At 45.6% G+C, this 21,670-nt stretch overlaps 1 protein-coding gene across 3 annotated transcripts in view; it reads right to left on the bottom strand.

Annotated features, from left to right (window-relative positions):
• HDAC4 (histone deacetylase 4) overlaps positions 1-21,670 on the bottom strand; it is a 165,275-nt gene that overhangs the window by 119,724 nt on the left and 23,881 nt on the right. For all 3 annotated transcript variants that reach the window (XM_088467756.1, XM_088467758.1, XM_088467759.1), the window contains exon 2: positions 11,654-11,827. In XM_088467756.1, coding sequence (XP_088323882.1) covers positions 11,654-11,675 — 22 coding nt within the window. In that variant the 5' untranslated portion in view covers positions 11,676-11,827. The remainder of the gene's footprint in view (positions 1-11,653; positions 11,828-21,670) is intronic.

Here is a 21,670-nt window from a genome sequence, read left to right as displayed (position 1 = left end):
TTTTTTTTTTTTTTTTTTAACAGAGGTCTTATAAGATTCCCTTGCAGTCGACGGTCATTTTTCCTCATAACGTGAACACGAAAATGATTTAGTTTTGACGTGACGCGCAAAAGGGCCATGTAAAGTCATCCATGAGAAAAACAGTATCTACTTAGCTAACTCCAGCCACATTATGCATCTGTCCCTGTGCTGTATTTATTGTCATGCCAAAGCAGACTCTTACCGGGAATGGATCGAATTTGAAATTAAAAAATAAATTTTCACGTAAATTAAATAGGAACAATAAAAAAAATTAAAAATAAAAGAGAAAATCTGATATTTTGTATCAGTAAACAGGCCTTACATCAATTTTTCTGGGGAAACCGGATAATACGTATCAATCTCTACAGGGTATAAAATAGCCCATCGTTGCGATGCATCTGTAACGGTTTAGGCAGAGCTTGGACGTCCGATTTTGTATCATATGCCTGTCCTAAACCTTCCTCTACAAAATGCTCTATAGAATAGTGAAAACTGACAAAAGGTTGCCGTAAATTACTGTTGCCAGTCAGTGCTGCCGCCAAGAAAACCATCCTACAGGTTTGGAATCAGCCAGGTACACCCCCTTTTTTACTATTTAAGGAGAAATTATTTTATCTGTTCCAAATGGATTGGGTGGAAGCTTATTTGGATAAAAAATCCAGGGTAGAAAGGTTCTTTGAAATTTGGGAGAGCTATTTTTCCACACTTCCATTAGCTACTCAACAACTTCTCACTAAATATTTTTCCAATTCCTCGTGGTACCTTTTACGTTTACTTGACAATGATCCCCCAGTGACTCAGTGATGACTTCCCACACGATGCACCCTTCAACTAGATTACCTATATTACTTTTATTTATATTTTTAGTGCAGTGATATTTATGTACTGTATGTTATATATTTTGACTTTTTGTCAAATCTAATGGAAAGTACATGTTGTTCTGTACTCGCAAATGAATTTGTTGTTTTTTTGACCTATTGTTGAATTTAACTGTTTGCATATATGTCTCTGATTCAATAAAAAAAATAATTGAAAAAAAGAATAGTGAAAACTGCATCAAAATCCATCCAGTGGTTCTCGAGATTACTCCGCACAGACAGAAAGACAGACAGATGCCTACCAGAGACTTATTTTATACTATGTATAGTTGAGGCAGCAAGTGAAGCAGTTGTCACTAGAAGTCGATTTCATTCATTTGGCCACACGAACGGTAGCAAATCAGGCAGTCCGCTAAATTACAGGATCATTATGTTCTAATATGGAACTGAAAGACGCATTTTAAGCACCAGATACATTTTTACCTGTTGAAAATCCAATTCCATCGTCAAACACAAGCCTAAGGCCGATCCAACGATGGTCAAAAATAAATATTCCTATATTATACACGTTTTTAATCTTTATTATATTATACACCTTCTAGTCTCATGTTTCCATAGGTTGTATGGTAAATATGTATTCATATTGCCTTAACAAATTAATTTGACTGCTCCATAGGAATTAAATGGTGAGCGACATCTACTTCGGTAACATGGTTTGTTTTTGGATCTATCATTTTGCTTCTCAGATTAGAACCAGTGGCCTAGATTTCCTAAACGGACATTAAAGCTGAATGAGCATAATAATATTTGCACTACGAAGCTGATCAATATACCTGAAACATTAAAATTCATTTCTAGCACGCCAACTATGCCATTCCACTGGAGACTGTTGCCACGTGGTGGAGTACGTCATAATCAGTATTCAATTCCAGGGCATAGACAGTCGCAATATTCAGCTTCGCTCATCCCAGAGTCTTACGGTAAAGATACATCGCCGATTTCCCTGCGGTGTGAGGAAAATCTACAATGTTGGTGCCTGCAAGTTGTCGGAGAAACGGTCAGAACGCCAGGATCTCGTTACCAGGGCCACTAATTGATTTGTTCCCCAAGAGTATGAAGCCAGATTTCTCCTAGTAACTAGACATTGCCAATTCCCTTAACCTAAACACAGAGCAACTAGTTAAAGTGTAATAAGCCACATCTTTGATCATACAGTAGTAGATTACCTTAGGGTGGTGCAAAATACTCTGCCCATAGTATAATAAAGGTGCCACACATTGCAATGTGTTTGGGCACAAAACATTGCCAATATGCATACGATTGGGATAGCTCAAGTGTCACCCAGGACCCCAAGACACTGTAGGTCATCACTGTCTAGATTACTATTCCCTATACGATTCAGCATTCAGTTTAATTTTCCGAAGTGGCCACAGAAGTGAATGTCCAAATCTGACAGAAGCCGCTTATCAGTGGGCAGGGCGAGCAGCAAAAGGAGACTGGGAAAGTGCAACTCCCGTCACATCCACACATGCTTGTTTGAACCTTGTCGGCAGCCGTGCATCCATCGTTTAATTTCCTTTGACTTGTGCAGCACAAGAGTCGCTCTGTGACAAATATGCATTATGCAAACCGAGAAGTGCAAATAGCTGTTTAATATTTGCTCAGAATTTTTTTTTTTTTTTTTTAGATCAATTTTTTGCTCATACACATGGACCAATAATGTTCTTCTGTGTAGATCAATCAATTAGCAACCAAGCATCAGGGCGCTACTAAGTAATGTGGAAAGTGGTATCTGGTCAGAATGCAGACATTGAGAAAGCTGACGGGTTCTGAATGCAACGGTTAGAATGTCAACCTGTACATAAAGGTCAATAAGCAAAATGTAAATTCACATGTCGATATCCGAATGCCAACAGTACGTCTGCTATTTTTAGGGCTAGGCTAAAATATGCAAAACACTGTCAACATTCTGGTGTCGACAACTTAAATATCGACGTTTTGAAAAATAGTCGACATTTTAAACATGTTGACCTAACGTCCCAGTTGTCATTCAGAACCAGTCGATTTTTTTATACTACAACCATGGAAACCGGTAGGTGCCAATCTCAAGCTCTGGGGCCCCTTAAGACAAAAATCTTTAAAGTTAGTAGGCTAAGAAAACCTTGTGTGCGTTAACGGTGGCTTTTTTTTTTTCTTTTTAGACTTGCTTTAAAAATACAGTGCGTAAATATTAAACAAGTCATACAAGAGTAGGCTGTTCAAAGCGTGCTGAATGCACACCCACCGAGCGGCCTTCAAACTCCTAATAAACACAGCCACACTCCAAGAACTTGCTGGGACCCATCCAGAAAAGATCCAGGGATACATCTGGTGATTGGACAAAACAAAAAAACGGAATGATAACAAATTCCGAAAAGGAGTTAAATACGCAATTGCTGTCTGTTGTAAACGGGTTACTGATTCCAGTTATCTAACAGATTTCCTCTGCTGGCTTCCTGCAAAACACAATTTCCAGCGGGAGCCGTTGCCCTGGGAGACAATCAAACACAAGAACAGATTCGGCACTTGCCTAAATAGTGCTTGCAGCGAGCGGCGCTGCCAAGGTGGACAGACTGGATGACAAGGCGCACTGGGCAACAGAGAGTCTAATGCTTTCTTTCAAGGGATCTTGCTCCAGAGCCTTTGGTTTTAGATACGAACAAGAGACATTGGCACATTCACAGGAATATTAAAGGTGGTGGAATATCCTCTAATGCCAAGAGGCCACTTAATCTATATACCAGAGCATGAAGCGGGGACACACTAGACTCCAGGATGGACTGACCCTGGCATTATAACAACGTCATCCTAAAATCTTTTGGCAAATCACATGACGGGTCCAGTAATACACAGGGGAGAAGGAAGGATTGCTGCGTGCACAGGATCTTCAATATGTAACCAAGAGCAACAGCAGTCACAATGCTGAATATATCTGGTGCGGGGAGAAAAAAAAAAAAAGCATTTAGAGAACAAAAAATAAATAAAATATTGGTCAGAATGATCATCCCATTCTGCAGCTTTAAAACTCTTTAACAACCTCTGGCCTACATTCAGCTGGGTAGAAGTCTGGCTCTGTGTTTATGTTTCATCCAGACAGCCAGCGGTTGATGACGATCCATTGACGCAAGAGCTACTCCACACTGCATGCCTGAAATTAATCAGGAGGGAGGAATTCTTTTCAACTAGCTACTGGAGGCCTGTGAACCGAGCAGTGGTTTGAACAGCAGAGTAAAGTGTTAACAGTGGGCAGCCCCATGGCCCATCTTCATCCATCCAGCTAACAGCAGGTTAATCCACAATAGAGAAATATATTAAAGGGGCAAACAAACCCTTCACATGTATCCAATTGTAAAGTTTGTTACACTTCCTGCTACACAAATTCACAAAAAAAGATGATACACTTCCTGTAGTTACACTGTTCTATATTTATCATTCATCACATTCCACTGTCAATATTACACTGCCCATCACATGTACTGACTGCCATCCTGCAGGTTGAACAGAAGTGATTGCAAGCTATTACTTAGGATTCAGTCACATTACTGAGGCAAGAGGCACACAGTGCCTCATACTTCAATGGGGGCAAAACCAATTACTGGTAATGAGCCACCGAGCATCGTCGCGGTGCTTGGCTGCCCACATGTCAGCCAGCAACAGTACCCCCAACATCGTTGTCATGGGATGAGGGGCCAAACCTGCGAAGTGTGGCGCGTCAGTCACTGTATTGAATTCAATCAAATCAATGTCATTACAGATGATCTTTGTTGCAGTCACACTGAAAAGCCCCTCTCGGCGAATCAGGTCCCACCAGAGTCTACTAGCGCCGGGCATCGTTTTGCCCAAAATACGTGCTAGTCGCAATGTGAAGCAACTAGGATGCACCAGCAGACTGTGCTGATTAATTTGACTCGTATATCTGTGTGCACCCGAGTCCCTGCATCTGTATACTAAGTGCTACAATGTAGCGGCCGCACTTCCATTGTGCTTCATATACAGACTAAAGGGGCCTATCCATTACCCAGGAGGTTTTGGTCGCATTGTTCACAAAGTCGGGGAATGGATAGCCTGGCAAGGACCAGCGATGCGCGTGCATGCTGGGTCCTTGCCGTCCCCGACTATCTACTGAACATGCCAGTCAACCTGACGACGCTAGCCAGGTTCGGCATGTTTAGAGATAGGAGGTCCGGCTCCTGCACTGAATGACGTTCAGTACGGGCACCGCACCTCGGCGACCTGAAGGTCTGAACACTAGACGTTCAGACTTTCAGGTCGCCTAAAGGTGATGAGCCAACCGAGCATCGGTGCGGTGCTTGGCTGCCCACAGTACCGCCAACATCGTGCAGGAGCCGGACCTTAAGTTGCACACAGAGATACAAGTGTCACATATCAAATTAATCAGCACAGTCTGCTGGTGCGTCCTAGTTACATCGTATTGCAAGTTACACCAGACGCTAGCAAAGGACCTTGCGGCTCACTCACGTCGGGCAAGTCGCATTGCGTGGCGTATTGAGGCTAGATGAATGAAGTCTGTAGGTCATAACAAGGAGTTGTAGATTGGTTCAGCCCAGAGAATGGCTCTGCATCCATAAAAATTAAATACATTTGTTAAAGTAAATATCCATTTAGGACACACTGCTAAATATAACCCCCTTGACATCCATCACATTACAGGCACCCCACATACTGCATATTTTATCAACAAGCCATGTATACAGTATTTACTCTACAGGGCAGTGTGGCACCCGAGCTTTAGACGGTCACAGACATAATTGTCCAGCAGTAGATTTTTATTTAAAAAAAAAAAAAGCCGATAATCATACATTTAAGGCCATCAATAACCATTTGGAGAGCTACGAGAGGTTTTAGCTGCACGCAAAAGGTTAATAAAACATGTAATAAAGATATAGTTCTTATACCATTAAAATTAGTCTCTATCCAATATAGCCAAACATTGCGAGTCTGTATTTTCTGCAGTTCACGCTGCACAAAGGAACACCTGGTGTGATTTCAGAAACCTTAAGCTGTTTTTATAGAAGTATTGTACTGGTGAGGAGTAAAATACCTGCTGACACTTGAGGGGGGAAAGGAAGGAGGTGTCTGACGCAAGCAAGTGCGATGTGAGTGAGGTGGAGGAGGGAGAACTATTAATATAAACGCTGCGAATTGGCTCGTCCCACGCTGCTCGTGAGGCTGTGACATCATAATGACATATTATCACGCTTAGCACCTACAGTATGCAGGAGAAAAACAAGGATTATTGAGTGGAGGAGGGTCGAATTAAGCTTCCCCCCCCCCCCCCCCACTCCCCTCTGAATAGGATGTGAACGAAAAGAACAAAAAAAATCCCCTTCTGGAAAAGCTTCTACAGTTACAACACAAGCAGCAGTGACATACGGAAACAGGATTTTCTTATTTGATACATAAGAAAAGAAAAAAAAAAAAAATTGTGACCTTTAAACAAACAATACAGAAAGCATTTGGTTTCTTGGTAACTGTTCATCACTAAATGTGCTAGGTAAAGAGCCTAGATCATATCGACCATTCATTTTCTGACTGCATGCGATCATACTATTATTATTATCATTATAGTTTATTTATATGACTCCACAGAAGTTCTGCAGCGCCGTACAGAGTATATAAACAAAAAAAATCGTGTGACCAGTGATTTACAGTACAATACAATACAATGCAGGAAAAGGACATGGATAATATACTTTGCTACATAAGTGACCATAACACCTAAATAAGCAACAGAGCAAAGTAACCAAGTGTTAGGTGCTTTAGTGGGGAGTAAGGAGTAGATGAAAGTATAGAGAAACAAGAAGGTAGAGGGCTCTGCTCGTAAGAGCTCACAATATAAAGAACCTTAGCACATTTAGTGAATGAACAGTTACCAAGAACCCAAATGCTTTCTGCACAGATCATATACAGGTTAATGTATTAGGGCAGAGGTTCCCAAACTCGAGCGATTGAACGATAAGAACATTGTTATCATTCAATCGTTTGTTAATCAGGCACAAATCAGGCAGCTTAATGTCAATAACGGCCAGCGATGCGCGCTCCCGCTGGTTGTTTTTGACATCTATCATCGCCCGAACATGCTGGCCAATCTGCCGATAACGACAGATTGGCCCTGTTCTGGGATAAGGGAGGGTGCCTACAATGAACGACTGGTCAACCAGTGTAGGCACAGCACAGACTGTGAAACGACTGCACGATTACAATATCATAATCGTGCTGTCTTTTTACAGTCTGCTAGTGGATGTGCCCTGTAACAGTCCAGGTTTTAAGGATATCCATGCTTGACCACAGGTGACTTAATTAGTACCTGAACCGTTGGAGCGCCTTGAGGACCACGTTTGGGAACCTCTGTATTAGAGAAAAAAAAAAAAAGTGAAACTTGACGTGGTAGTGAAACTTGGGCATGGTTAGGGCAAGCAGGATGAGGAACAAAGGAGTTAAAATAAAAAGGGACATGGTTCTAATATTGGCGTAGAAAGGCTTGTATTGACAGTACAGGAAATCTTGGAACATTCTGCATTTCACCACGGAGACAAATCTAGGTGTGTCCTGGTGACATTACCTCATATGCCTAATTGTCATCCAAAAATCACACTTACGCATTCCACAGGCCAAATGGTGCAGATCTCAAACAGAACACAAGGTGCCACATGATGATGGAAATATCGTTTTAGGGAATTGCATTGACGAAAACATTCACAAAAGTTACATCCTGAAAGGACGTATATTGTGAAGCGTTGACTGTCCCTGTAGCACACAAAGACCCTTTGCATGGTTATTCACAGGGGGCAATCGCACCTGCAGCAGCATAACACCTGCCTCCTGCGTCTTACACAAGTGCCCGAGACCTTGTTGTGGTAGAAAATAGTACATGCTTGTTTTGATGTGAAAGACAAACCCTCTAACAACCTGTGGGAAAAACCCAGCTGTAACTTTAACCATGATACTTCCCACAGAGTCTGGAACGCAAACTGAGGCTCCAAAAATATCCAGATGGAGCCGGTGTCTGTGAATCTGATCCACGTCAGGAATCTCGTTTCAGGCCACGACTTAGCAGTAAGGAGAGTGTCTGCACCTGCTGACACTTCCAGGTCAGATCTGCTGTCTCACCCCATATCACACTGTCCGGCAACTCCAAAAAGGAGCAGTCTCGATTCAACAGCTTTATTAACATGTGAGTGACAGGACGACAACTAGTTTTGCTGCATAAACGGGAAACAAAAATTAGTTCATTTCAGGCCATTCAGAACGGTGCACGCACAGGTCGACTGCTGCTTCAGCAATTCCCAATGCCGATCTGAATGCTTTTGATAGGATCATATTGGCTCTGCAGCCGTTACGGAACCTTGCATGCAATGGATACAGAGACCAACTGCACAATGTGTTGCTCAATAACAAGCCTGATGCATTATATTGTCATTGCCATCGATCTGTTTGTAACCAGGCAAAATGGTATGAAAGATTAGACTGTGTCATCTGTGCGATTCAATTCAGCGCGACGATGAGTAGCCCCAGGAAGGCGTTCCCGAAGCTATTCAATTCAGTGCACTGTTAAGGCCAACCATAGGATTTCTGCTCGAACCCTCCTGGGGTTCAAGTAGAAACTCGACTTAAGTTCAGGCCGCAATGCTGTTTTCTGGCTTAGCGCGACGCTGACAGCCTCGCGACCGACACTTTAGTCGAAGAATGCCGGTTAGAGCGACTAAACACCCAGCTTTAGACGCGGAAACCATCATTCTCCAACTTAAGTGGCTTTAGTCGGACCTAACAGCGCGGTGAATTGAATAGCTCTGTGAACTCCTTTCTGGCGCTACTCAGTATCGCATTAAATTGACTCGCCCCCACCCCCCCCCTACATTTGGTCATCTTCTGACAGCACTAAATGGCAGCGATCAAGCTGGAAAAGATCGGATTTCTCCGCCAGCTGTACTTCGTCCAATAGGAGACTGATCCCGGCGCTCCCAAGCTGAACCGCCAGATGAGCCTATGTGTGGTCAGCAAAACACAACCTTAGCTGTAGAAAAGAATCCAGACAGATTCACTATTCAGACTGTAAAGCTTATGTCATGATTTAAAGCACATAAAAATTAACAATTGTCTTTTACAAATCCTACGGGCCTTCCAAGAACACTCATTTGTACCTCTGCCACACCTATGTGAGTGCATCTTGTCTCTACACATCTTAGGGAAATAGTCATTCATTGACAACTCTTTCCTCCTAAAACGCCTTTCTTTACAGCGAAGGGAAAGGAGAGCACTGCCTGAGGCCAGCAGCGTCATTACATCCCTCTTGGAAGGTGATCAGTCAGGAGAATGACGTTACTACCTTACTGTGGAGAAGTACAAGTGAAAGCACGAAATAAAGGCCTTTCAATGTGGCCCTTCTGATCCTAGAATAATAAAAACTACATAACAAAAAGCCTGCACTCAAAACCAACCAACATGAAGAGGCCTCTCAAACATTCTGAACAGTATGGTAATCAGATTTGTAGACCACGCGGCTTGGTTATCGACCTGTGCATCTACGTTATGTTATAAGACGTAATATTCAAGCATATAGGGCACAATATTGTACACAAATGAGAATGCAGTCCGATCTCCCTTAGGCTGGGTACACACTGGAGCCACGGGCATTCGTTGCCCGTGAACGGCGATTGTGTGACCACACTGGACGACTTTGTTCATTAACAGTGCACTGGCCGCTAGTGATATCGCTAGGTTTGATGCGCAGCACAACAAACCTGGTAACTGTTGCCAACGACCGCAGCAGCGCGCAATCATGCGTACAAACTGAGCGATGTAGGAGATATGTTGCTATTAAATAGCATATCGGCCCGACATCGCTCAAGTGTGTACCTGGCTTTAGAGTAAAAACTAGAGAGGGAAAAAGAAATATCTGCTTTTAACCAACCTTTTAGAATAATTTACTCTCCAGTTAATGAATGCAGGTCTTCCATGGCTATTTAAAAGGCCCTTTCGGCGCCTAGGCTTCTACATTTTGTCCACTCACAACCATCACCTGCATTCAGTGATAGGCAGTTCTGCAGTATGGTCCAAAGCTCATGAAGAAGCGGTCTATCACTTGACCTCGCTATGTCATGGGTCGCATAGTACCTGAATGCTAATCACTTTGCCCTAGAGAATCGATGGGTAAAGGTTCAGTCCAGAACATGTCTGCCTCCCAGATCGGCAGACTTCCCCGGTGAAGTGGTGACATGACCCCTGGCGAACTGCTTCAACGTGGCCACACCCCCACTGCCTGATGACGAAAATTGCGTCATTGAGCACTGGAGCCTTGATCATCCTCCCCCCCCACACACACACACAGCCCCCTGATCTCTGATAGTGCTTTAAGAAAATATTAGCAAGAATGCTTTGAACGGCTAAAAAAATAAATAAAAAAGGTATAAAACTATTTAAAAAAAACAAACAAACATAGCGTATTATGCCGTTTACACACTAGCCGATATTTTGAACGATTTAGTGATCATTCAATCGTTCAACATATCTGCTAGTGTGTATGTGAAAAACGACCAGCGATGCGCGCTCCTGCTGGTCGTTTACAATAATAACCCCAGTCGGCTGTACATACAGCCCAACCTGGGGTTATTGTGAGCGATGGCATGCTCCGTCCCTGGTCGGCATTGGCAAGTGACGATATCACCGCATACACACATCGTGTAGCGTGTATGCGGCTTTACTGACAAGAAAACACATCACAAATACGAACGCACAAAACAGGCCAACTGGACACAATTACGCACTAACAGATACAGCACAACAAATAAAGCACAAGAACTGTCAAGTTAAAAAAAAAAAAAGCGTCACAGAGAATACCAGTACACCGCATATATGACAAAATGTAACTGAGCTCAGGCTACATGAGCCTTTTACAAATGAGAATGAAATACTGCATAGAGCAGACGTTTGCATATGGGAGGGACATACGAAATCTGTATGAAAGCAGGACAGATACAACACAGTACAGTCAGTCCACAGCCATCTATAAATAGATCTTGCTTCACCGCTCTCAGGATCAAAAGGCATCAAACAAGCAAAGAACAGAAGCTCGGAGAAGCGTTATCACAAGTCAGCCATTAAATAAAGCATGGGATTCTGTCCTCGGTCTTAAAATACCAGCTGAGGATTCTAAAAACGCTGACCTCTTCCTAAATCGCCCATACCCCCTCATTAAACCCTTTCAACACCTGACTGATTTACCATATGCAACAAAATCCCCGGAAAACGGTTAGGAGCAAGCGGGGGAGGGGTCAGGATTAATGGGTGGCACATTTTTCATATACACCATTTTTACGATGTTTAGTACAATATTAACAGTGACTCGTGTTGAGAGGGGAGTGCGACAATCTGGTCTACAGCTAATGAGACTTCTAGAGGTAAGCACGGAAAAGAAAGTGCTTAGAAACTCAAAATACTCAATATACCTAAACAAACACATTCAGCGTATTCCAGCCATCTGTTCTGTGGCCATACCTCAGGCAGAGTGTTTATTATTCTACCAAATGACGTGCGACGGGAATTTTGTTTAATTCATGAACTCCCCCCCCCCCCCCCCTTCAGTATTAGAATCTGAAGAGAGGCAGCTTTGAAATGTCGCTTTAAAAAAAAAAAAGTTCCTTGGACTTTCTCACCACCCGATGCTTTCCTACAAAGCGTGTTCCGCTTTACTCCCAATATATTCAATTTAAGATATGCAAGGACGAGGGCCACACGAGAAAGCCGCAGGAACCTACCTGGGTGAGTCTGGGAGCTCATGTCAGGCCTAAGAGATTCTTCGAGCAATTCAAAATCAGATCCGAGAACCAGAAAGGCGATGAGCGGCAGGACATGAAATAACCTCCTCAGGGTAAGGGAATGCTGAGATCGCCAACATGAAGCCACTGGGAAGGACTTCCAAGTGTGTGGACCTGCAGAAAGGAGAGCAGGGGTTACCTTAAAACAGAAAAATGAAATACAGACATGAATTACTTGATGCTCTTACCCACTGTGCTAACCCAGCAGACACTGGAACTACAGTATGCTCTGATCGGTTCCAGATCTTCCTGTGAGCGAGTAGCCCGCTGAGCTAGAACATTCAGTATGACCCATTAGCGCTGACTCTATGGGGGGGGTGAATGTAGCGTGATAGGCCAAACCTATAATTAAACACTTTTTAAATCACAGCAAACTTGCAAAAAAATCTGCACTTATCCAAAATACCCTACGATTACAATCCCCACTATAAGATCACTTGAAAATTCAATGAACAAGCAAGAAGAACGTCTACAAAAGGAAACACATTAGTCACTTGGCTCGATTCAATTGAACACGATTATATAGCCCGGGTGGGAATTCAATTCAATGCACTATTGAATAGCGACGGGAGGGACTCTCGTCGCTATTCAATACACCACGCTGTTTGGGCGCGCTAAGGATTTCTTCTCGCACCCCCCTGGGGACGCGGAGAGAAATCCGACCAGAGTGCCGGTTGCGCGGCTGTTTTTCTGCATAGCGCGGCGCTAACAGCCGCACGCCCGGCACTTTGGTCAGAGAATGCCGGTTACCGCGCCTTAACACCCTTGTTAAGGCGCGATGACTGCGATAACCGGCATTCTCCGACCACACAGAGGACTGAATTGAATAGCTCCGGGATCATGCTTCCGGCGCAATTCAATTTGTGTTGAATTGAATCGCCCCCCCGGTGAGGGAGCTCCCGGAGCCATTCAACTCAGCGTGCCATTAGGTCGGAAAATGCCCGTTCTCCCGCCCCTCGTGCATTAAATAGTGAGTTTAGTCGCGAGAAAGGACATTCTCCAACTAATCTTCCCAGCACAATGCTGTTTCCGCTGCGCTAAGGGCAGAAAAACAGGATTTTGGTACTTACCGATAAATCCCTTTCTCCGATTCCACAGGGGACACTGGAGGACTTCAAGACAGTAGGGGGTATAGACGGTGCCGAGTGGAGCTAGGCACTTTAAATTTAAATTAAGTGTTACTAGCTCCTCCCCTCTATACCCCCCTATAGGCCAGTATTAGAACCGTGCCCGAGGGGAGCAGAGAAAAAAGATTGACAGAAGAGGAGGAGGCGAAAGTACACATAACTGAAAGGTGAAAAGAAAGTAACATAGAATGAAACAAGAGACGACAAACATGTCTCTAACATTCATAACGTCAACCTAGACAAACATGTCGCCAACAGGCATAACAGGTGTGGCAGGAAGAACAGCGCAGGGTGGGCGTCCAGTGTCCCCTGTGGAATTGGAGAAAGGGATTTATCGGTAAGTGTCAAAATCCTGTTTTCTCCTTCATCCACTAAAGGACACTGGAGGACTTCAAGACAGTGGGGACGTCCCAGAGCTCCCATTCCGGGTGGGAAAGCGCTGAGAACCCTGCAAAACAGACCGACCATATTGCGCTGCAGAAGTCGCAAAGGTGTCAAATCTGTAAAACCGAACAAAAGTATGCCGTCCTGACCAAGTAGCTGCCTGGCATAGAGATTCCATAGAAACGCCTCGAGCAGCCGCCCACGAGGCACCCACTGAGCGAGAGGAACGTGCGGCAATGGAAGATGGAGGTTCCCTAGACGAGGCCATATACGCCTGTCGTATGGTCAGACGAATCCATCAAGCCAGTGTCTGTTTGGTAGCTGGCCAACCCGGACGAGCAGCATCATACAAAACAAAGAGTATCTGTCTTGCGAACGGCTGCCGTCCTGTCTACATATATGCGAAGAGCTCTAACCACATCCAAGGATCTACAAGAAGGAGAATCCTGTGGAAGAACCGGAACCACAATAGGTTGATTGATGTGGAAGGTCGAAACCACCAGAAAATCCATTCTGGTGCGTAGCTCAGCTCTATCCTCATGAAATACCAAATATGGTGGACGACATGATAAAGCTCCCAGCTCCGACACCCTCCTGGCGGAAGCTAGAACCAGCAGAAGTATCACCTTCCATGAAAGATACTTCAATTCCACCGACTCCAAAGGCTCGAACAGCGAAGACTGCAAGAAAGACAGGACGAAGTCCAAGTCCAATGGAGCTGTAGGAGGAACAAAGGGTGTTTGTAATCTAACCACACCCTGCAGAAAAGTCTGCACGCCCGGTAATTAGCCCAATTTCTTTTGGAAGAAAACCGAGAGTGCTGAAATTTGTACCTTCAGAGATCCCAACCGAAGGCCTGCTGAGATACCCGCTTGCAGAAAAAGCAGAAATCTGGGAAGACTGAACTCCGTAGAAGGCAGAACTCTACGTTCGCACCAGGTTACATATGCCTTCCAAATACGATGGTAATGCTTGGAAGTAACTTCCTTCCTGGCTCTAAGCATCGTAGGAATGATCCTGGAAGGTATCCCTTTACGTCTTAAGATGGCCCTTTCAACAACTACGCCGTCAAACGTAGCTGCTTTAAGTTTGGATAGAGTAAAGGAGCAGATCCTCTCTGAGTGGTAAGGGCCACAGATTGTCTACCAACAGGAGCTGAATGTTGGAGTACCAAGCTCTGCGAGGCCAGTCTGGCGCTATCAGCAGGACCTTGGCCTGTTCCCTCTTGATGCGTTGAAGGATTCGAGGGAGAAGGGGAAATGGAGGAAATATATAAATGAATTGGAACCGCCATGGTGTTGACAGTGCATCCACAGCCACCGCTTGTGGATCCCTTGTTTGAGAGCAGTAAAGGGGCAGTTGATGGTTCTGCCTGGATGCCATGAGGTCGACCTGCGGAAGACCCCACCGTTGGACCAGCTGTTGAAACACCTGTGGATGTAGAGCCCATTCTCCTGGAAGTACATCCTGACTACTGAGGTAATCCGCCTCCCAATTTTCGACGCCCGGAATGAAGATTGCCGAAATCGACCTTGCGTAGCTTTCCGCTCAGATCAGAATCCTGCTGACTTCCTTCATGGCCGCACGACTTCTTGTGCCTCTGTTTGTTTATGTATGCCACTGCTGTGGCATTGTCGGACTGGAAACTGACTGCTCGGCCCCTCAGAAAGTGAGCTGCTGTCCGTAATGCATAGAAAACTGCTCTTAATTCCAATATGTTGATTGGAAGACTCGTTTCCCGTGCTGTCCAGCGTCCCTGGAAGTGATGCTCCAGAACTACTGCCCCCCAGCCTCTTAGACTCGCATCCGTGGTAAGAAGCGTCCAATCCCACTCCCCGAATCTCTTTCCCTCCGTAAGGTGAACTGAGTTTAGCCACCACAGTAGGGAAATCCGAGTCTTGGGTTGTAACCGGAATCTCTTGTGAAGAAACAGGTGGGATCCCGACCATTGTGATAGTAGATCTAGCTGAAAAGGTCTGGAGTGAAAAGGACCATACTGGATAGCCTCGAAGGCTGCCACCATCTTCCCCAGAAGTCGGATACATGCATGAACCGAAACCTGCCGACATTGAAGGACCAACCTCACCATCTCTTGAATGGAAGTTATCTTGTCCTGGGGATGGAACACCCGTTGAGACACGGTGTCCATGATCATTCCTAGAAACTGCAATTTCTGTGTCGGTTGCAGATGTGATTTGGGAAAATTCAGGATCCATCCATGACGAATGAGGAGGTTGTGCGTCACGGTGATGTCCTGTAATAGTTGATCCTTGGAATTCACTTTCAGGAGTAGGTCGTCCAGGTACGGAATAATAGTGATTCCTTGTTTCCGAAGGAGACCCATCATCACAGCCATAACCTTTGTGAATACCCGTGGGGCCGAAGATAAGCCGAAGGGCAAGGCCTGAAACTGGAGATGTGAATCCCGAACTGCGAATCTCAGGAAAGCCTGGTGAGGTGGCCAAATGGGAATGTGCAGGTAGGTGTCCTTGATATCTAGAGATACCATGAACTCGCCCTCCTCCAAGCCTGCAATTACCGACTGAAGAGACTCCATCTTGAACCGGAAGATCCGTAAGTATGGATTGAGATCCTTTAAGTTTAGAATGGGTCTGACCGAGCCGTCCGGCTTCGGAACGACAAAAAGACTGGAGTAAAATCCTTTTCCCCTCTGATGACTGGGGACTTGGATTACCACTTTCATGGACAGAAGTCTGTCTATTTCTTTCTCTAAGACCACACTTCTGTCGTTGGAAACTGGCAAACCTGTGGTAAAAAAACGATTCGGGGGTTGCAGTTGGAAATCTAGCTTGTAGCCCCAAATTATTATATCTCGGACTCAAGCGTCCGCACAGGTTTCCAGCCAGACCTCTCTGAAGTCCCGAAGAAGCGCTCCCACTCTGGGGTCCCCCAGGTGAGAGGGAAGCCTGTCATGCACTGGGTTTAGAAGTTGACTTAACTTCCTGTAGACTCGAGCCTCTGGTGGCTACGGTTCTACCCCGACCTCTGGTACCACGGGACGTTGATGATCCTCTGAAACGACCACGTGAACGACCCGGGGCCCGAAAGGACCGAAACGAAGGTCCTGAGTAAGATCGTCTAGGTGGAGGAACTGCAGATGGTAGAAAAGTGGATTTACCTCCAGTAGCCTGAGATATCCATTTATCTAGTTCTGCCCCGAATAGTACATGTCCAGTGAAAGGAAGTGCTTCCACAGCCTTTTTGGATTCCGCGTCAGCCTGCCACGTTTTGAGCCACAGCGCCCGCTGAGGGTAACAATCTCTTTTTAGAGACCTGCGGAGCGGACGCCATTGTCATGGCTTTGGAAATCCCCTCCATAGAAACAGCTAGGGATCTCGCCCATGCTGGTTCCTCTGTAGCAGCTGACCTATAAGCCTCTCTTTCTCTACGAGAAGCTTCCAGTTCAGCCGAGAGAGAGGACATAACAGATGTAACCTGTGTCCAAGACGGTGGTGCTGACATCTCTGCAGATTGCTAATCCGTATAACAACAGTCACACAATCTGGAGGTAGATGACTGTCCCTGTGTAAATTTTACTCCACACTTTTTGCAGGTAAATAACTTTTGCGAAGCCTCAGACCTGCCAGTTATGCTACATACAGACCCCACACAAACCACAAGAGGTTAAGTGACAGGGTAAGAAAAACAGAGTATACTGGGGTACAGAGAGATTGGAGACAGTCACACTTGCCACAGCGCTCCTAGCAGTGCCAGAGCGCCAGGCAAAGATGAATTATTATTATGCTTTCTGTCTACATCAGCCTAAACCCCTGCTGTGATACATACAGGTCCGTGTAGGCTGTCCAACGCTGCCGCTCCCTGTAATGGCCGCCAGAAAACTGCATGCAGTGACACGCTGGGGCTGATGGGAGACAGGAGGAGGAAGTCAGAGCTAAGCTCCACCCCCTGCATTCTAGCGCCATTATAAACTGGCGCGTGTACCCAGTATAACTGTTATATATATATACACACACACACACACTGTCTCTGTGCAGTATTGCTGTGCCGCCTATTGCCGAGAAAACACCGGCTACCCTGCTTGTCAGGGAGCCGGTGCATACAGGAAGCCGCCTCTGATAGCGCTAAGCCGGCTTCCCTGCTAAACAGGGAGCCAGCTGTACTGACACAGAGACGCGCTGGTGGCGCGTCTCTGTGTATGAGAAGCCGCCTCTGATCCCGCTAAGCTGGCTTCCCTGCTAATCAGGGAGCCAGCTGTACTAACAACACGCCGGTGGCTGAGTTGCCGGCGCGGATCGCTGTGGGGCCGCCTATTGAAGCGCTGAGCTGGCTGTGCTGCTAATCAGGGAGCCAGCTGAAGTAAGACCTTGCGTGTATAGGGGCCGCCTATAGTAGCAATAAGCTGGCTGCCCTGCTAATCAGGGAGCCAGCTGTACTCACAGGGAGACGTGTGGAGGCTTCCTGCTGCTGCCGGCGGCTGGTTCTGACTGGGGGGGGGTCAACGATGCGCACTGCATGCTGCGGCATGTGGCCCCCCTGAAGACTGAGGTCTCAGGTGTCGGGGACCCCAGGCGAAGTGCAAGCACTTGCGAGTGGGTCCCCTCCGGCAGCGTCCCACGTAGCAGACAGGCAGTTGCAGTTACTGCCCGTCTGTCCTCGGATTAGGAATTCTTCTTCTTTTTTTTTTTTTTTTTTAAACCTATCCTAGCCCTAGCAGGAGAGATCCTTTTTTTTGTGACCTGCTCCCACTCGGGCACAAACGAATACTGGCCTATAGGGGGTTATAGAGGGGAGGAGCTAGTCACACTTCATTTAAATTTAAAGTGCCTAGCTCCACCCAGCACCGTCTATACTCCCTACTGTCTTGAAGTCCTCCAGTGTCCCCTAGTGGATGAAGGAGAAACAGCATTGCGCCTGTAAGTCTGTCGGATTTCTGCTCGCACTCCTGGAGGGAGAGACATGCGCACAGCATCTATTCACACTGCGGGGAGAGCTTGGGGGCAACCCAGCATCTCCATGAGTGCAGTTATGAAAAGAAGGCGTGTCTCAAGATCCTGCCACTTTTTTAGGTGGCCACACCCTTGTTTGGGCGTGCGCTGAGGTGCCCTTTTTTGTCAAGCGCCCTTGCACCCTGCATTATTTTAGCATTTACGCTAGACAAGCACGTACATCCCTAATGAATCAAAAACTGGGTAAATAACTGGGCAATTTTAGGAACTTTCGACAAAACAAGAAGAAAAATAGGAAAATATAAACCATAGCATAAAGACATGAACCTGTATTCAACAATTTCAGCTTCTAAAAGGAACACAAAGCACCAGCACTAAACAAATAATTATGCATTGGCTGTTTGATAGTAGAAATTATATAGCTGCAGCACAAAATGTATCAGGTTTATAATTACGGGTTACAAATAATTAATGCAGCATTCTTGACAAGGTGCCATTCCGGTTGAATGGAAGAAAAAAAGCATTTCTGAATCTACAGCAATACATAAGCAGCACTGCTACTTTACCAAAGCAGGATATATTCTAACTACTCACAATGTGACAGATACTGAAGACCAATTTACAATCATTTGCTGCAATCAGAATTTAAAACCTGAGGTCCACAATGAAGTATAAAGCAGTCTAATGAAGTATAAAGCAGTCTCTTTCATGTACAAGTACCCAGTGCACCGATTCGTGTTCCCGACGCAATGGTCCTTCTATATTGGCAGTCTGTCCAGTCACTGTGGTGGGAGAGTTATCGGTTATTGTGAGAAGAGACTTCTCTAGGCAGAGCAGACGTCCTGTCAGTAATCCTATTAAAAGGGATTAGCCAATGGCCATGGTAAGAAACCTTTAGCCAGAAAAATGGCTGGTGTCAGATACCATTTGCATTTCTAGTTCGGTCTAGCTATTCAGTTGTTTGCGCAAGGCTGGTCGCAATAGCAGCGTTCTCGCACTGGATAAGTCGCATTAAACGGCAACTCTAGCAAGCAATACCAATAATGCAAAGGGGAGATCACTAAGAACAGCCCAACTGAGGTCACACCACAGTGGGAACTGGATGAGGGATAAGAGAGAGTGGTTTGCCCCAACAGCAGTGTCTTATGCCTGGACAGTTCCGTAATACGGAGCCTGTTAAGACCCCCATACACAGTGCGATTCAAAGTCGGTAACATGAGTTGTACGATTGCCCTTGAAATTCTTCCCTTGAAATTTTTCATAAGATGTGGTCAAATGGTGTACGATTGATCATTACGATCATAGGATAAGATGCATAGGAGTGTGTCACATCGTACACGATCGGTTGAGATCTCTCTGCAAAACCCGCTAATCTGCGATCCAACTAGACGACGGCGGGGACGCGCATCGGGGGTCGCAGAACACACCAAATACACCTATTTTCACACGATTGGTCTGTCCAACCTGTCCTAACTGGCCATATCGTGTAAAAATCGTCCCGTGTATGGGCACCTTAAATCTGGTTACGGAACGCTGAATCTGGTCAACTAATCCGATTGTGGACCCCGTCACTTTGTCAGCTTGCGAATGAAGGAAGACACAGGACTTGGACCCTACCTGGCAAGGGTATGCAGTCGGGAAGCCGGCGGACCTAATCCCGACAGCGGCTTCCCGACTGCTTAATCCCGGCAAGGGTTAAATGACAGGCGTCTAAATCTAGACGCCTGTCATTTTACAGAGTCCGGGAAATCGGCGCCCGGCATCCTGATTGAAGGGACACCGGGCGCGGATAGCCGCGGGTGCGGGGGTTAGGCACCCCCCCCAGGAGGTAAGGTTTAGGCTAGGGGTAGGAGGGGGTTAGGTTTAGGCACTTAGAGGGGGGATGGTTAGGGTTAGGCACCCCTAAGGGAGGGTTAGGGGAGGGAATTAGGTTAGTCAATACTTACCTTAGGGACGATCTGGATTTTCACCCATGTCGGGCAGCCGCTGTCAGGATTCCAATCATACCGATTCCCTGGCAAGCAGAGAAGCCAGGTCAGCACTACTAAGGGATCGGTGACTGAAGCCCTTTGCGTGGGATTATAGCTTTTGCAGCAGTGTGGCAAGACACCAGACATTTGCTTTGCAAAACAGTTATAATCACCAGTGTGTGTAATAAAGCCTGTATGTACTTGTAACCAACTGGATTAGAAACATTCTACATGAAAAAAAGAGACTATAGTTTTACAAAAAGAGGACAGTTGTGGAGTCTAATACGGTCATCAGTGGTCTGCACACACAGACCAAGCTGGCCTGAATTCATAATAAAAACTGGCAACCAATAGGACAAACAATTTAAATCATAACTTTTCTCGAAATCACCCTCTTACAAACGCAGCGCTTCCTATTCTCCGTGTTCTAGTGGAAGCATTTAAGTGATGCAGTGTAGACAATGTCACCAGCTCATTACATCCCTTTCACAAGTGCTGGATGATTTGTAAACCGGCCCAGCTCTGCCCACTCACCATGAGAAACGTGTACCGCGTCTGTACAGAAACTTCACACGGTGCCAAATCATTATTTTGAAGGTTTAAATTGCAGCCTGTCTGGGGGGAAAAAAAAAAAAAAAAAAAACTGGATTGAAGCAAATACTTTTTTGGTCACCCTGGCAACCAGTTTCAAGAGTGGAATGTAGCTCGGTGCGATTCCAGCCATTACTGATCGCGAGCATCCTGCCGCAGAAGCTCCTCGGAAGGAAGATAAGAAAGCGGGGACCATTCGTGGATGCTGAAGCCTTGCATTAGCGTTGGGTTGAAAGTGGAAGAGCACCGCAGAGCCGCCGGTGTACGACGCAGCATTACGACCCCATGGCAGAGAGGTGGTATCACAGCACCTTATAAATGGTCTATTCACACCCACAATTGTCAGAGTCAAGTTCAGGAATTGCATAATGTGAGAAAAAAGGGAATGGGGGGGGGGGGGTACAACTGCCCATAATGTACTAATCCAACCTGTGTTGGTTATAATCTGATGGTAATAATGATATCTATTTAATATGCAAGGTACAGTATAAATAAACTGTTGGTCATAAACTGATAATGCACCCGATAGCTGGTTACTCAGTGGCTATAAATGTAGATAGTACTTAGTGCAGTTTTATCATGCAGGGATACTAACAGCCCCACTGTGGTTAGAGACCTGTCCTGTAACATATGAAATTGGGAAACACACAAATATGTGCTGGATAATATGAGATATGGTAAGAACTTACCCTTGTTATCTCTATTTCTACGAAGTCCATAGGGTTCCACAGGATACCTTGGGGTATAGGTGTGACGTCAGTCGCAGGGCACCAAAGAGTTAAGCTTTCAGCCTCCCAGGATGCACTAGGTCCCCCTCCTATACCCCGCCCCCAGGCCAAGGCACCTCAGTTAGTTACCAAGCCATAGGCCGGAGGAGGAGAAGGAAGAGAGAGAACAAAGATCTGGACACATACAAGAATCACATTCTCACCAGAGGGAGACGGAAAACCGGTGACC

The sequence above is a fragment of the Taudactylus pleione genome, unplaced genomic scaffold (genome assembly GCF_031769625.1).
Source record: "Taudactylus pleione unplaced genomic scaffold, aTauple2 ptg000074l, whole genome shotgun sequence".
Classification (NCBI taxonomy): Eukaryota; Metazoa; Chordata; class Amphibia; order Anura; family Myobatrachidae; genus Taudactylus; species Taudactylus pleione.
This window is presented reverse-complemented; position numbering and strand designations above follow the sequence as displayed.